This window comes from Mizuhopecten yessoensis, unplaced genomic scaffold (genome assembly GCF_002113885.1).
Source record: "Mizuhopecten yessoensis strain PY_sf001 unplaced genomic scaffold, ASM211388v2 scaffold4123, whole genome shotgun sequence".
Taxonomy (NCBI): domain Eukaryota; kingdom Metazoa; phylum Mollusca; class Bivalvia; order Pectinida; family Pectinidae; genus Mizuhopecten; species Mizuhopecten yessoensis.
In genome coordinates, this window is record NW_018405387.1 from 337,367 (window position 1) to 354,637 (window position 17,271).

At 35.3% G+C, this 17,271-nt stretch overlaps 1 protein-coding gene across 1 annotated transcript; it reads left to right on the plus strand.

The window, feature by feature from the left end:
- The first annotated feature begins 6,923 nt into the window (after positions 1 to 6,923).
- LOC110448650 lies at positions 6,924 to 15,637 on the plus strand. Its single transcript, XM_021495016.1, has 4 exons — positions 6,924 to 6,928; positions 7,676 to 7,732; positions 9,246 to 9,258; positions 13,511 to 15,637. Exons 1-4 carry the CDS (start codon positions 6,924 to 6,926, stop codon positions 15,635 to 15,637), a joined length of 2,202 nt encoding a protein of 733 aa, XP_021350691.1.
- Positions 15,638 to 17,271: the final 1,634 nt, after the last annotated feature.

Consider the following 17,271-nt stretch of genomic DNA (forward strand, 5'->3'; position numbering starts at 1 on the left):
CTACACTGCGTCAGATTTATCTTACCTTGTTTGTACTCGTGTACCTTAAAACAACATGCAGATAGAACATTTAGTAACAAATTGTCGCACATTTAGCAATATTTACATGAATACATTGTAATACAACATATTCACAGAATAGTGACAATGTTACCAAGAGAGATGAAAGTAACACACACAGTCGATTGAACCATACATATTTGGTGATAGACACAGTGTGCCAAAACTTAACTACACTGCGTCAGATTTATCTTACCTTGTTTGTACTCGTGTACCTTAAAACAACATGCAGATAGAACATTTAGTAACAAATTGTCGCACATTTAGCAATATTTACATGAATACATTGCAATACAACATATTCAAAGAACATGCTTTTATGACAAGTAACCATCTGACATGCATTTTTTATCCTTAAGTTATAAATAATTCTCAATCTCAGAATCAGATAATGTTCACTAGTAATAAACATGCGTGAAAATATCGCCAAATCATCAAGTCTGTGAAATGTGATTCATATTCAAAGGGAAGTCACTTGGATTCGATATTTGATGTTCCATGTTTAATGAGATGTCAGCCAGTTTCGATATTTTTTATTCAACGGGAAACCTGACAATATTATTTTCTTATATTTACATGCAAATCATTGTTTGTGTCAGCGGCATCGGTCTTGGCTGATGAATACATTTGATATTTACCATGATGCGTCAGTTAATTGCTTATAGAGCAAAACAATGATCAAACAATTAATTTACATACTGTGCATAATTGAACGTGTGCCGTACGTGCTATCGCACATATAAGAACTTGTTAATAGATTCAATCTGCCAAAAAGAATACATTGCACTCATACAAGGAGCTAAAACAGCTTGCAAGCAAAGTTTGATTAAATATGGTTGAAACAAAAGAGAAAGAGCGTGGCATCTCTTCATCGTATGAATTTTAAAATGTAGCGAAGTATTGGTTAGTTTTAAATCAATAATGACTAAAGTTTGTATGTTATAAAAGTGCCACTACACAAAAGAGATAACTCTGCCTATAACGGTTACAGCAGGTTTCGGTAACTAAGAAATCCACCAACAGAATATACCACATTGTATCTTGAAAGATGAATGTAAGATGCACACATGACTTGGTAATATACATTCACAAATGAATTACACTGCACCATACAAATGTTTTTTGATGATTGTGGTGATATGTGAAATACATTTATGTGGCACAGCAATATTTCTTTTCAAATACACAAACAAATTTAGATGGCAATGATGCAAATAACTTTGTCAAGATACAGTAGCGCAAATTTGATCGAAGACAATTAATCTCGGATTTCTAAATCATTTAAAAACAAATTAACACATTTAATCAACAACCATATTTTTTCACTAATTGATGACCATGGCGCCGATTTCAGTTGTCATTAAAAGTTTGATTTCAGTTTGATACAAACAATTCAGATGATAATTTGCTTCAGTGGTTACAGGTTGATACAAAAGAATCATATGATAATTTGCTTCAGTGGTTTCAACAATGCGTCTCATTAATTATGCAAAATGCCTTCCTTTCTCCCCTTTCAATTAGTTGTGAGTCATTTTCTAAACACGCACGAACCAAATGTATATCGTTATCAATAAATGAACGAGTGCATTGATAAAACTCAAAGGTTATTAGGCTCACAGTGTGCATTTTATCCCTTGAATAGCAGCACCATAAGTACTTTTGAATACATGCATATATGATGAAAAAGTAACAAAACAGTGTCTCCTGACGAACCCATGAAGAAGTGAAAGGCAACTGTTTTGATATTTTCATTAACATTTGTCTGGTTATGACCTTTTAACAATATTTTATTGGGGAGGGGGGATTATATATCAAAATACGTCTCAGTAAATAGGTTTAAGCAACTTCATTACATGTACCTCTGACAGCTGCTTGTTTGCTGTTTGTTTGTTTTAACGACGTATTGTTTATTGCAAGACAATGGTGGAAAGTAACAGTGTGCTTTGTATCATTCTATATAACTCAACTAAAACAACATTTATGAACAACATCAACGAGTACTGAAACAGCATTCAGTCCTCGTATGGAAATCAGTTAATCAAAGAATTTCAAAGACAGATTTACTAGCTGTTGTCAATGCTTCTAAACTTATAAGGGAAAGACATGCAAACTTCATTCAATCAGTCACAAACTCATACGTGAGGTAATGGGACATTATACCAGCAAGGCAGCTACAATGTAACACTCACATATGGTGACGCATTTCTGCTATTGTACACTTATCTTACGAGTCATATATCTTATGGAGGTACGGTAGTCTAGTGGTAGGACACCGGGCTCGTGACCGAAGGGTTGCTGGTTGTCGTATTTTCAAATAAAAGAATCATAAACATTAACTGTACTGTACGTCTTTATGATAATTGCCTGTCGTTTCAGAAATTACTCATGTAGGTATCTTACTGAATGCTAAGCACAATTCCATTGAACGAACAAAACAAGCGTGTAAAAAATTAAAAAGTGCTTCTATGGCCCTTTTACGTTCTGGGGCACATCAATGCGCACTAAACCCATTAATTGTTGCTAAAATTGCAAAAAATAAGGTCTTTCCGTCTGCGCTTTACGGTTGTGAACTCTGGGTACTTTCAAATACTGAGTTATTGATGTTAGAGGGAGCCCAACATTTTAATGTTAAGTCGATCCAAGGTTTCGGAAAAAGAACAAGAACTGATATGTGTACTTCTTTAATCGGATGGTTTTCTATAGAGGCGTATATCGATATCAAAAAGCTTTTGTTTTTCGGCAGGATCAGCTGAATGAGAAGAAGTAACTTAATCTGCAGAGTATTTATTTTGAGGTATTTTATGTATACAGCTAATAAGTATAGTCAAAAAGGTTATATACCAGACATTGTCAGATCACTAAAGAAGTATAATCTTTATGAATACATTATACAATTTCTAGATGATGGAGTTTTTCCAAATAAAATGTATTGGAAGCCATTGATTTATAAATCCGTAACAAACTATGAAACTAATACATGGATGCAAAGAATGTCTAATGACACAGACTTAACACGATTTTTATTGCTACATGACTGTCTAAAACCTCATACTTTATGGAAATTAGCCTTGCGTCACCCAAATTTTCTAGACAATATCGGATACATAATGAAATTGATTGTATCGATACGTGTAAGTAACATACAACTTTTATGTCATCATTGTGGCTATTTCTACACAGACTTTGTATCTCATGTGATTCTGCATTGTTCTGTAACAGAAAATCTTAGTGACAATTTATGGTGTATAATTGCCTGCATTTCAAGTATTGATCTCAGTTCATATCTGCATTCACTGCCTGACTATTCAGTTATTCACATTTTACTAGGAGGCCCAATGACCTATATTTTAAATGAAATTGATTTAGAAGAATTTAGACTAGAATACGTATATGCGATAAAAAGAATGTTTGACTTATATACGTAATAATAATTATTACAATAATGTCTTACAAATACTTGCTTTTTTAATGTAAAAACAATCGAACATAGGCAAGGTATTATTATTATTTTTTTTTTTTTTACTGGCTACATAAACCAGTATTATATCACTGATATTTAATAATATGTATATACGTTTGTGAACTTGTATGAATGTCACGATTGTTTTGTAAATAATGTATTATTCATGTACTACATGTATCATTGTATCATGCTCTCCAATTTGGAGGAAATAAAGATGATATATGGAGGCACGGTAGTCTAGTGGTAGGACGCCGGGCTCGTGACCGAAGGGTTGCTGGTTCGAGTCACGGCACGGCACTGGGTTGTATCCTTGAGCAAGATACGAGTCTACTCAGCTGTAAATGAGTACGTGGTTGGGCAGTGCTAGAACTGTTGAATGCTACATGTAGCTGTGAGCGCCGAAACGACAACACCGGCTGTATGCTCCCCATGGAGTTTAGGAAGATATTGTCTGGTTGCAAAAGCCCTATAACCACGGATAATAATTTGTGAACCGCTTTGAGACGACCTAAGAACTCGGTTGTGATAAAGTGGTATATTAGAACCTTGAATAATTATTAGTATTATAATAGTATGACGGTATAAGCTTTAAAAGAAGTCGACATTTTCAATGTTTCCAAAGATATATTTCTACAAATGTATTCTTTATGTCAGAATTTGCGATGCATTTTACATATTTAAGTTGATCGAAAATGGAATATGCGAAGAAAACATTATGTTAACGCACACTAAAAATGAAAGGTACATGTCAATACCTTGCCACATGAAGTAACTTTAAATACGACAGAACATTGTATGCTACATTGTTTTCTTAATACAAGTGACAATAATACAATTACATGTATAAAACTCTTATAAAAGGTAGAAACGTGTTCTTTAGTACCCTTAACTATAATTGAAGCGTACCTGTTTATTTTTTTTATCAGCGTAACGCATAGTTGTTGTTTTTATCAGATAACCAATTTTAATCAAATATATGTTCATTATATAACATTTCATATTAAAATAATGTAGCATAATATGTTATGAATTAACACACTCTCCATTATGATAGCTTTCTGTTTCATTTCATTTGCTGAAAACAATTAAAGTCACCTGATGATTATATTATCTATTTCTATTTTCTTACTTGTTACTTGTTGACAAAAAAAAAATGATTTTGTCTATTGGAAATGCATAATTCCGACTGATTATCAACCCCACCCTACATATATAACCGTACGCGTTCTATTATTTAGCTATCGTTCCCGTCAATCAGTCATGGAACATGTACGCCTCATACTTTCCTTTTATTGCTAATTAGTACTGTGTATATGGAACGAAGATATATCGACTCATTACATTTACGAGACGAAAAAGTACCTGTTATTTCTTTATATTTATTTTTATTGAATGTACAAGGTAAAGTGGTTCTTTTTACACAACCAATAAAATGTTCTATGTGACGTTTCGATGACTAGTACGATATGTACTATGTCACCTTCATCGAACAAATGACCAGTGAAGCGTTTGCACACAAGGGTGTAGATAAAGACATACATCTATCGTTAATAAATAGGAGGAAATCGAAACTGAAAATGCTTATAAAGAGACGATCAAAGGAACTGATCATGAGTATACACCAAAATGAAATTACGAGATTCCATTTATAACATTACAATGCACACAAATACATTGTATCATTCTTTAAATCAAAGAAGCCATACAAATTTCAAAAATCCCCATATAACACTGGATCCTTACAAACATGTGTTTGTAGGATACGAATTACTTTAAATTAGTATATGGGACAGAGACGTTACTCCAACAGTGTAGACAAATTAGGTTGACAATTATTCGGAGCAATCCGTTCCTTTATGGAGACACAGCAAAACACAAAACACTTACAGTACATAAATACGAAATAGAAAAAAAAAAGAAGAACTACTCACAGAGTCCCATTCATTGGCCTTTTGCTAACAACCAAAAACATTTCGTGGCAAGTTGCAGACTACCTACATTTGCCTCTGAGGCAGCACAGGGCTTCTTCACAATCTACAACAACAAAAGTATGCAAACTGTGTCTATACACACTCCACGGATACATTTCAATGTCAGATGAATGGTAAAGTGAACACATATTGTAAACACTGACATGCACATCAGCAAATGTAGTGTATCAACTGCAAAAAACGCAATATACAGTATGAGGGTGAAACTAGCACATAGCTCAATATCAGAATCGACAACCATCGCTGCTTCATTAAGCAAGACAAACTAGATTTCCCTGTTGGTAGGCAATTTAATCTGGCCTAGCCATTGTTGGAAAGACATATGTAAGTGGTCGCCATTGATCATTGCCCAACCTGGACCAAGACGGCACTCGAGGAAAGAGTTCTGGATCACCAACCTACAAACTCGCTACCCTCGCGGTACATGTATGAACGAACGATCAGCGCTTGTTCTCGATTTACTTGACGAAATATCTGGTTTTCGATGTGCCATTTCGTTACTTATTTGAAACACTTATTTCTTTACCCTCACTAGAATATTCATTTACAAATATTAACGCATTAAAAAATTTCGTGAAAAACTTATCCATATCCGGTTCATAATTACTAGACGAATTGCGGTATTGTTTTTCCAGCTTCTGTATCTTTCTTCACACTTCAGATTTTTTCAGTATATCATACTTTCTTTCACGTTGTCCCAGTAATTGATCACGGCTAACGCTAGCTGAGGGGCATATTGCTTTAAGATATTAGCTAGATTAAATCCTATTATTCCATTTTGTATTTATGTGTAACGGAGCGGGAAATACCCGGCCAGACCGTGGTTCGAACCCTAGTTGGACAAAAGGAATATTAATAATATACAAATACTTGTATTCCTTCAAGTGCCAAAGATCGTCATAACATTTTGAATTCCTTACAAAGAAATGTGTATTCGAAGCGCAAAATATTGCAAATTTCAAGATGTGATCCATTTGGTTACTGACATTGCAAACGATTATATCAGCTCATTGGTGACGTCATAGTGAACCCTGGGTGTTGATTTCGTTGGTAACAACACCCAACGGTTAACCTCTTTGACATACAACCATTAACGTAAACAATTCATCTTCTAAATTTTCCCTAAATAAAGAAAATGATTGTTTGGTGATCCATTTACATGTATCACCTTTTATAACTTACAATTTTCTTGAAATAATGCATTTCAGATATCTTTTCAATGCTAACACAAAAATCGACTTTGAATCAGGATCTACAAGTAAACTAACCAAACATTCAGCATCAGAACAACAGTTGTCATTATCAAGACCTACAAGTCAACTAGCAATGCATTCAACATCCAAGCAACGCTTTCTAACAGGATCCATTTTTGTTAACAGTGTCCGAAACATGTCTGTCTAGCTGTACACATGAAGTAACAAAACGTTCATCTCTTTCAAAATCTTGGGCGTAAACTAACTAGACTTTCAGCAGCTGATCACTGTCTGTATCAGGATCAACATCAATAAATTACAAATCAACATAATGCACCAAGCGAACTTTCTACATTTCCTTTTTTACCGTAATTCCCTTGCGTGACGATAACACGAGTTTTGGAGTATTACCTATTGAGCGGTCTTATAACACACATAATAAATCTTATGTGAAGTTGCTTTACTGGTCATTTGTCTGATGAAGGTGACAGTGTACATATCGTACTTGTCATCGAAACGTCACATAGATAATTATATTGGTTGTGTAAAATGTGTAAAAACAAATTCTCATAATCCATACTTACCAACATGAGGAAAATGTTTAGAGACACATAACACATCATTTTTATAACACGTATTGATTAGTGTTTATATATATAGATTCATTCAGCGTATAAATAATTCAAAATTGGCAAAATTATCTCACATTTTTTTCAATTTGATTGCTTTGTACTTAAGAATAGGTATTCAAATCAAAATATTGTTTAAATGTGAGCAATTATTAACCGCATACTAGGTTCTTATATCAAAAAAAATTGTCAATCTACGAGTTCGGTTTCATGTATTTCAAATTTACCCCAGTCATGCAGCACGTAACTATGTACTTCTTTTTCACAGATAAAAAGAGATCATTAGATTTTATCAACGAAATTGTATGTACATCTTTTGCGAATTTTGATTTGTCCTAGCTCGGCTGTTTTTAACTCACACTACTTAAACAACGAAAATGATTTACTATATACCATATTTACTGCAGTTTAATTTTCGTAATGAGGGCAAGTTTATCATTACAGCAAATTTTACTAAACAGCAGGATAAAAATAGTAATTAAATGTGTTAAATTTACACTGGGAAAACAAATGATTTCATGGGCAAAGGTCAAACGTTTGACTGGGCGAAACTTTCCCTGTATACAGTATATATTTCTCAATCTCAGAGAATAGTCTATGAATATAAGCAAAACGTACATGACCACTTAGTCTTCAAATGGAACTGTTATCAGGTACAGGTATTATTTAATGTTGTATGGCTGTTATTAACATCAGAGTAATACGCCACCTCTATCGGTCAACTTTATCACAGAACTTGGTAGGATAGAAGCCACTCCACCAATTTCCCTTTCCGTAGAACGCTTAATAATGATGGGACGCACATTGAACAAACTCATGAATTATTCATTCAGTTACTGGACTATTTTTTCAGCGTTCCTATTTTTCGCTTTCAACATTGTTAATCATTTGATCTGATGAAAGAGGTTTCATTTGTTTCGTATATGTTAATTGATTAAATTGTTATTGACTGCGACATTGAATGTCAATTTCTAACACGTGGAAGGCACACATTCCTGCACCCACAATGACCCTTGCAGATACACCTATGACACAAAAAGGGCCCATGCAATATGTATGATAGTAAGATCCTTCAACCGGAAACATTCGTACAAAATGCATTTATAATGAACCGCCGTGTATAGGAACATGGGATTATTTGTTCCTTTCATGATATTTCTATAAACGTGTCTGCGTGTACAAGCTTCAAATATATATCAAGAATGAATTTTCTATTGTAGCGCAAGTAAACAAACGCTGGTTTTGAATACAATGTTATCACGAAACCATTCGTCCTCGATATCCAGGGATTACTTTCACTTTCCCTTTCTGCATCTCTGGAATATGTCATAGCAAAATCGAAGGCTCAGTGTGCAGCAACTGGGGAATGGGACGAGATGACTAGTTTGATCCTTTGATGACATCAATGAATCTCGCGGTTGCGTAACGGTAAAACTTTCTGACTTTGAAGTCGGGCGTTGCTCCTCTGTAATCGTAAGAAGACAAATATTGGCCTGGTGATTGGTCAGGTTATTTTACCTGACATCAATTAAAAAAGCTAGCCGCGTGCCTCCAATTTTGCTATGAAATATTCCAGGGGTGCAGAGAGTGATTCCTGGATATCGATAATGGAAAGCATTATGTAGATGACATTAGTTTAAATAATCCCTTTATTCAATAAAAGCTCTATTAACATTAAAAAAATGTTCAATCCTGATCAAATAGCAAGCTAACAACGTACATGTTATTTCCCTTTGATAAATTGCACCTATCGAGAAATAATGAAACTATATATATATATTTACATTTGCATGGCATTGTCACTATATAGCCTCTTTGAAAGCTGTGTCGTTGATGGGACTTTAATTACCATGCCGCACGAGACATAATTACCATGCCGCACGAGACACAATTCTTAGCGTATTAACACTGACCGGAACTACAATATCCAAAGTAAATAAACATGACGGCTGCTGAAATATCGCTGGGCATTGTGAGATTTGATAATGTCATTGTAAATTTATGTACAAAATAAAAAAAAAGATAAAAAACACTTTTATTACAACGAAATCAAGACCAAGGTCTGCAATATCGTACAAAATGCACATCGGTTGAAATCACCAATGCCGGCAATGGAAACAATTTTAACGCTCATGCAATTTATCAGAAATATCGTCTGTTACACTGCACTGATCAACAGGGGTTCGTTATAAATGTCTGAAATACACATATTCTATAGACCTACTGACACATATGTTACAGACCTACTGATATGAGTCACAGCACACATAAACATTTGTCATTTCAGACATTTGTAACGAACCTGTGCTCCGTCGCAAGATCACTCACTTCAAACGCTATCAGTTTCACGCGTCTCGGATCCACGGTTCCTCAGTTTCAGACGACATGTCAAATAACGATGCTGTTATAGAATCTACCGACTGTTGTCGGGTTCCCATACAATCAACAAATACATTCACGCCTGGATTCTTCACAAAATGAGCAAAGAGAAAAGTTCGAATTAACTTCCAAAAATAACTCCCTCGTGGAGGTCAAGGTCCCATTCACGGTGTTCACTGTATTTATCCATGCGCGAAATTTGTTCCGGGGGAAAATCGAAACAATTTCAAATCTAACTTTCAGCTCAGATTTCTATTGAAAAACTGGAATCACCCTATAGACATATCATACGCAATTGTATTGATACTAAATTGTGGAATAAATTTGAAGTGTTTGTTAAAATGTCAAAGTACTACTTTGTTTGCCAATCAGCACGCGACAATACGCTGTTCAAACTATTGAACGAAATTGTGTGGACTGTCGATAAGATGGGCATTTTAAATTTTAATTATAAGTTATAAGTTAAAAATTAACATAAGAGGCAGAGAAAACGTAAATATAAGTATTGAACTGTTTTTGTATGATATTTATGATCTATTTGAATGACACAGCTTTGCAAGCAAACAAATCATAATGCGCTAGCTAATTAGTGATCGTGCAAATATTAATATTCATTTCGTATCTGCTTAATCCTATATTTAGTATTTATGAATACTAAGAGCTCACACACGGAATTAATATAATTCGTTCTCCAATAAATATTCGATTTATATAGATCAACAGTATAGTCGAAGTTAGAATAGAAAGGAAACACGTATTTCCTTTGTTGTATATAAATTGGTTTACCTGCTAACAAAACACCATCCCTGCAGCATCACCTCTGTATCCTCATCATACACCTGATAAGTCCTTGTTTCCGGTATACAAATTTGTTTTTCAAACTTGACCTTTTTGATATATATATATTTGTACTACAATCGTATTTAATTATTTCTCATATCTCGACAAAAATCAGTTTAAAGACAACATCATACCTTCTAATCAAATTTTTGACAATATGCCATATTCAGGCAAACAACCGTTTTTAGACAATTTGTTTTACCCTAAAATTTACTGGAAGAAACACTAGTAAAGCTGTATACCCTAAAGCCTAGTCTAGGCAAAAGGTCGTCTCGTTCTTTTCACTCGCGAATAAATATCTGTGCAACATCTTAGGTCATTTGATACATGAACCTGGAAGAAACTTTGTATAGATTAACTGTATTTTATTTACAATTTTACTCTTGTTAGCCCGATTGTCAGAGTACGTGAGTCTTTATGTGGGAGGAAACAGGAGTACGAGGAGAAAACCTTCATGGTCTTGTAGGTGACACCATACCTTCTCGTTCGACCGGGGAATCTAACCCCGACCACCCAAATGAAAGGGTTGGGAAGCTTGAAAAGAGAAAAGAGATATCTTGAGTGTTGCTAAGGGATCAGCAAACAAAATTTGGTTTCTTAAATGTTACTTTAGCAAAAGACACAGATATATGTAATCTTACCAATATGTAATCTTACCAATATGTAATCTTACCAATACATCCTTTATTAGATAAACTGAATATATATTAATCTCTTTAATATACCTCGTCAGGCAAACATAACCACACTACATGAATATAAACCTACTTGACAAACTTCACTTTCTCAAACTTATATATGCCACCTGACAATCAATCATATTTGATCTTGACACTGTTGTCTCTTGAAAATAAGCCATGAGTTTCGATTGCTTAAATGTTCTGATTGAGGGAACATTCCTAGTAAGGTAAATAATAACTTATAATTAAAAGAAAAGAAATTAACAGACATGTACTAGAACAAATATGCTAGAATATCATTTCATGCACCAAGTGATAAAGCAACATTTTTACGACGGAGAAACTACATTTATCATATATTACCGGATAGCAGAGCAAGAAAGTAGTAAGAACAACATATTAAATATTGATAAAGAACGATTGAAAAGTACCAACGTGATCTCATATTTGGTCCCAGTTCGACAAAAATTTCTTAAGATTTTTCCAAGTTGATCCATTAGCAGGCGTTGTTTGAGTCAAGGACAAATGTCAGCATTTTTCCATCTACTTAGGATTTTTCGAAATTGTAATGGTAAGTTTCTTTAGGCAAGAACATTCGTGAAATTTCTAGCAGAACGCATTTTTTTCTAATAATATGTTAGCTGTACATGTGCAGGTTGCGAACTTAAATTTGTTTTACAAATTTATTCTGCATATATATTTCTTTAAAATATTTCTTAGTATTTTTAACGTCCACATGTAGTCTCAATCAACAAACATGCATATTTAAATGTATCTTTCTATATTTGTTAAAGTACATAAATAAAAGATAAACTTGTCGTCAAGAACATCAGATATTGAATAGCTTATCTCGTGTCTCGGGTGACACGTTTGGTTCAGTTTGCAGCATCCGTAGTTATATATTGATTTATATTGGTTAAGAGTTCGGTGCTGGCTGACGTGTTACAGATACTAAACACGTTGGATCTTGATGCTGCGTATTTACAAACACACTAGGACTAAACCGTGACACCCGGCCTAGCAACTACTGTAGAATCGGGAAACCAGATGTACACATGTGTGTATATACCACAGTTGTTCTAAGTGTAAACACGTGAAATTCTCGCAAGATAGTTCACTTGATTAATAAAATTAATTAGTTAAGTGACACCAAGGCTGTAATCAGTCTGTGGTTATCTGTGAACATTAATTGATGACGACTTCCTGTCATTTGTATTGCCTTAAATGATTACTTGGATTACTCACTGGAGCTTCCCGGATAGACATTAAAAACGACACTCCATTGAATACGATATTGTGAATATCAGCCGCCCTCTGTGAGGGCTATATAATGTTTCACGATATGATTCAATTAAATCGTAAACAGAACAGGACGTGAGGAGCTACCAGTACTTGCAATGAACCGTAGAGGTCAGAATTGCCACATGTTTTCAGCGAAAATGTAAGTAACATTGATTAGATTTCAAATTATATATTGATCAAGTGTTGCCGGTATAGGTTTGGTTTGGTTTGGTTTGGTTTGTGTTTCACGTTCAATTTATATCAAGGTCATTAAAGGATCTTAATAGTTTTGGTGGTAAAGTACAGTCAAAGTTACCGGGGAAAAAACACCGTCGTTCGGCCAGTACCTTGTGTCTGTCACACGTTTGCCTCGAACCTTCGACCTGGCTGATAATTATAGACGGTCAGACGCCTAGTTATTACACACTATCAACAATTCAATTATTTCTATGATCAGAAAGAAAACCTTTATTGTACAAAATTAAATGTACAATAAAACTTTTCCTTTCTGATTTTAGAATAAATTGATTTTTGATATTGTGTAATTGTCATTTACAAAAATAATAGTATATATTTTATGAAGGCTCAATGATTTTTATTCTTTCATTCGTCAAACTTACTACAGGGTAGGTTTTATTTCGACATCATTATGGATCAATGCTGACCTTGACTTTAGATAATTTAAAATATGTCCATGAAAATAAACGAATGAGACAGGGATCATATTGTCAGATATATGAACAAAGTTGATGCATGGCAAACATTTCAAGTTGCATTATTCATTGATTCACGAAATGTGATTTTAAAATAAATCAATACTTAATTGGGTTTTCAGAATGGATGGATCTCACGGCATTGCGTGATTGAGTTACCTTGTTTCTTCTGATGCTGGAATTGCAGACACAGCCGATTGATTATGTCCGATATAAGGATGGCTTTTCGAAAAGCTGTTAACAAAGCAAAATTGAGTGAAGATGAGCAAAAACATGTTCAGAAATGTTTCATCTGTAACGATGAGTTCAAAGACCCAAGACTTCTGACCTGCTATCACACGTTCTGTCTCGATTGTATAAAGGAATACATTGAAGCTAACTGCAAGGGAGATAGCTTCAAATGCCCGCTATGTAAAACAGAGACAAAACTCCCGGAAAATGGACCGGATGAGTTTGATAAGAATTGCTTCGTTGGAGACGTAAGGGCAGGAGAAGGGGGAGATAGGAAGGATAAGCAATCATGTGATATATGTGGGGATAAATCCAGAGCTGCATCATTTTGTTATGAATGCAATCAGAAGCTTTGTAAGTTCTGTGTGACATTTCATGAAAAACTACAAACAACTAAGGACCACAACGTTGCGGGACTCGACGATGCAGGTGTACGTAAAGTAAAGCGGAAGCCCAAATGTCCCGCACACGAAAAGAACGAGCTTCAGTACTTCTGTGAAGAATGCAAGGAACTTATTTGCATTGACTGCAACATGACCACTCACAAACTTCACAAATCTCGCGATGTAATAGAGGTGGCCGAGGAGTTTAGACGAGATTTGGCAACGGAAATCAATAAAGACGAATACTTTCAGCATCTCGAAGCTCTTAGCGACTACAGTAAAAATTCAAAAAAGAAACGTAATGCGAATGAAGGAAAGGAAGATAAGTTGATGACATCTGTTGAAGCACAGCTTGAAGCTTTTCAAAAGATTTTAAATGATATAAAACTAGATTTTATAAGTGAGATATCAGATAACGGAATGGCGAGTGATAATGAGGAAAAGGATGGAAAAAATACCATGGAAAGAAGATTCAAATCTTTTGCAGCAATCTATTTCTTTAGCAAGTTTTTACTGGATCAGGGTGATGATACCACCGTTGTATCGCACACCGTCAACCTAAGACAACGACTAGAGACCTTAAGTGCTGACGATGCTAACAAGAACAACAACGCAAGCGCAGGTGGGATATTCTTTGAGCCAGGCAAACTAGATAAAGCATTATTGAGGGAATTATTTGGAAAGCTGCATGATCCCTTCACGAAAGAAGACAACAAAATTGGAGAAAACAATGAAAGAAAGAATGAATCAGACGGAAAACCAGTTTTCCTTGTCAAGTTTGACTGTCCTCCTGGAGACTGTGTGATATCAGGAATAGCACCAACCGATAACGAAATGGCATGGGTTTGCATTGGAGCTGAAGCCACTGTGCACTTGTTCTCACCGGAAGGGAAATGTGAGCAAACCGTAAAATTTAGTCATGCATTAGATGATGTTACTTTTATGAGCGGAAGAGGATACGTCACATCGAATGGAGCGAACAAGGTTCGTACTGTGGACGCAACAGGGCGAAAAACTGTGTACACAAAAGCGGAAATGTGCGTTCGGGGAATCGCAGCAGACAAATCCAAAAATATCATTATAGTTGGCTGTGTTGAAAACGATGTATTCTTCGACATCAAGCCCGGCGATATTTCATCAATAATTCATATAGAAAAAGAAAAAGGAATAACCAGTACACCACTTGGTCGTGACGTTCCGTATCCAGCAAGACTATGCTTGGATAAAAAAGGGAACATCATTATTTCTGATTGGGTCGAGCAGGCTGTAATCCTTCAGGACGCCAAAGGTAACACAGTAACTTGCTACAAAGGTGACAAACACAACAACGGAGAGAAAGCTAATTTTAATCCACGTGGTATTTGTGTGGATGAGAATGGAAATATTTACGTTGTAGATATTGAATCAGATACGATTCAGATGCTTGACTCTTCAGGAAAGTATCAGAAAGACGTCTTAAATAAAGACGACGGTTTAGAAAGCCCCTGGTCCATCGCATGCGATGCATCCAGTCGGCTCTGGATCGGATCTCAAAATGGAACTATAATGATTTTTAGCTTGTCGAGAGCAACAACAAAATCTGAAAATGCAGATGATGGAAGAAGAGCTACCTCAAGTAGGTCTGGTGGAAGCAGCAGAAATCATTCTTGGAACGATAATAACAAATCTGGCTCATCGACTCCAGATCAAAGAGGTATATCCGGAAACAAAAGCAGATCAGAGACCGGTTCAAAGAGAAATAGTCGAAATAATAACTCTGGGGGCTCATCCGGAAGTAACGATAGCAGAAAGTGACATTGACAGTGTATACATGGAAAAGTTATTCTCAAAGTATGACTGTATTAAAGGCTTTACTTGTTTTTATTTGTATGTTTACAATGTCAATGCTTGTTTTTACTAAATCCCTTAGTAAGACGTGAGACAATGGTTTACCGGGTTCACCGGGTATAGAAATTTTGGCTAATAATTTAGGAAAGCCATTGATTTGTGCCATATGGGTGTTAAACATGCTGTCTATTCTATTTGTCTTGCTGACAATTACTTCATAGACATTGATCAGAATTTTATATTTCGATTTAAACCAAAATACTGTAGCAGGATCACAAAATGATGTTTGCTGAAAGTACCATGTGTGCGCGATGTACGCATATTGTCAGCTAGGAAGAAATAGCCGATATAGATATAGCATGCTCACATCTTGGCGCTCGATAATCCATTGGAACGAGTGAAGTGCGATAGCTATGGTGATAAATATACATTTAGGAATGCCTTATGAATAATGTGTAAGGTATGTTTTAAAACAATAATATTTTATGGTTCATATTTATAAGAATCGCAGAACCAGCCTCATAAACACACAATAATAATAATAAAAAAATGCATGCATGACTGACGATAACTGTTTGGTAAGTCTGTGTGTTTACCCTTCTGTTTATTGACATAACAACTGAACTGAGACCTTCACTACGTTGAAAAATCAGTCAAGCGTGTTTTCCAGAATCAGGTAGCATAAACAATGACTGGATTTCTGTATGGTTCAGTGTCCTTTAATTAGTATCCTCCGGTTAGCAGGTATATGTACAGAGAAAATATCTCTGGGAAAGGCATGGGCTAATTACAAAAAGTAGTAGGTTGATGAATAGGCGGAAGGGGGACTCTGAAAAGGCAATTAACATAAGTAACTGTCGTGTTTTGTTAACTGACAATCGCTAATCAACTGTCTTATTAAAAATCAACGCGATCGTTCAGTTCTTTTCAGCTCACCTGGCCCGAAGGGCCCTGTGAGCGTATGCCGTCGTCCGTCTGTCAGCTTTTCTTTTGAACGACTTCTTATGAAGAACTGGAGGACCTAGGGTCAAGACATTTGACCAAAAGGAACATTGTATATAGATGGAAAAGAGTGTTATACAATTTCATCATTCAAATGACTTTGACCTACTTTCAAGATCACATGGGTCAAATATGTTAAGAAATTCAAACAACAATATTTAAAGGACCATAAGGACGGACTAGAGTCATGATAATGTGATATGTTATGTAAACCAGCAGTTCGAATCATTTTCTTTGTTATGGTAATGAGGGCAAAGCTCAACATTAAAGTGCTAGCCGGGGTCAAAGGTCAAATAAGGTAAAAATATTCAACAATCTTCTCAAGTTCCATGAGGCCCAGGGTCATGATATGTGTCCAGTAGGTACCTGGGATGTAGTGCTATAAATATTTCCCCATTAAAATGACATTGACCTAGTTTCAAGGCCACAGGGGTCAAATATGTTAAAAACTTTATAAACAACAATATCCTAAGAACCATTTGGACTAGAGTCAAGATGCTTGGTTATGCAGGCCAGCTGTGTGAATCTTTTTCCTTGTTAAGTTAATGCGGTCAAAGGTGGATTTTAGGTGCTAGCCGATGTCAAAGGTCGACGTGGGT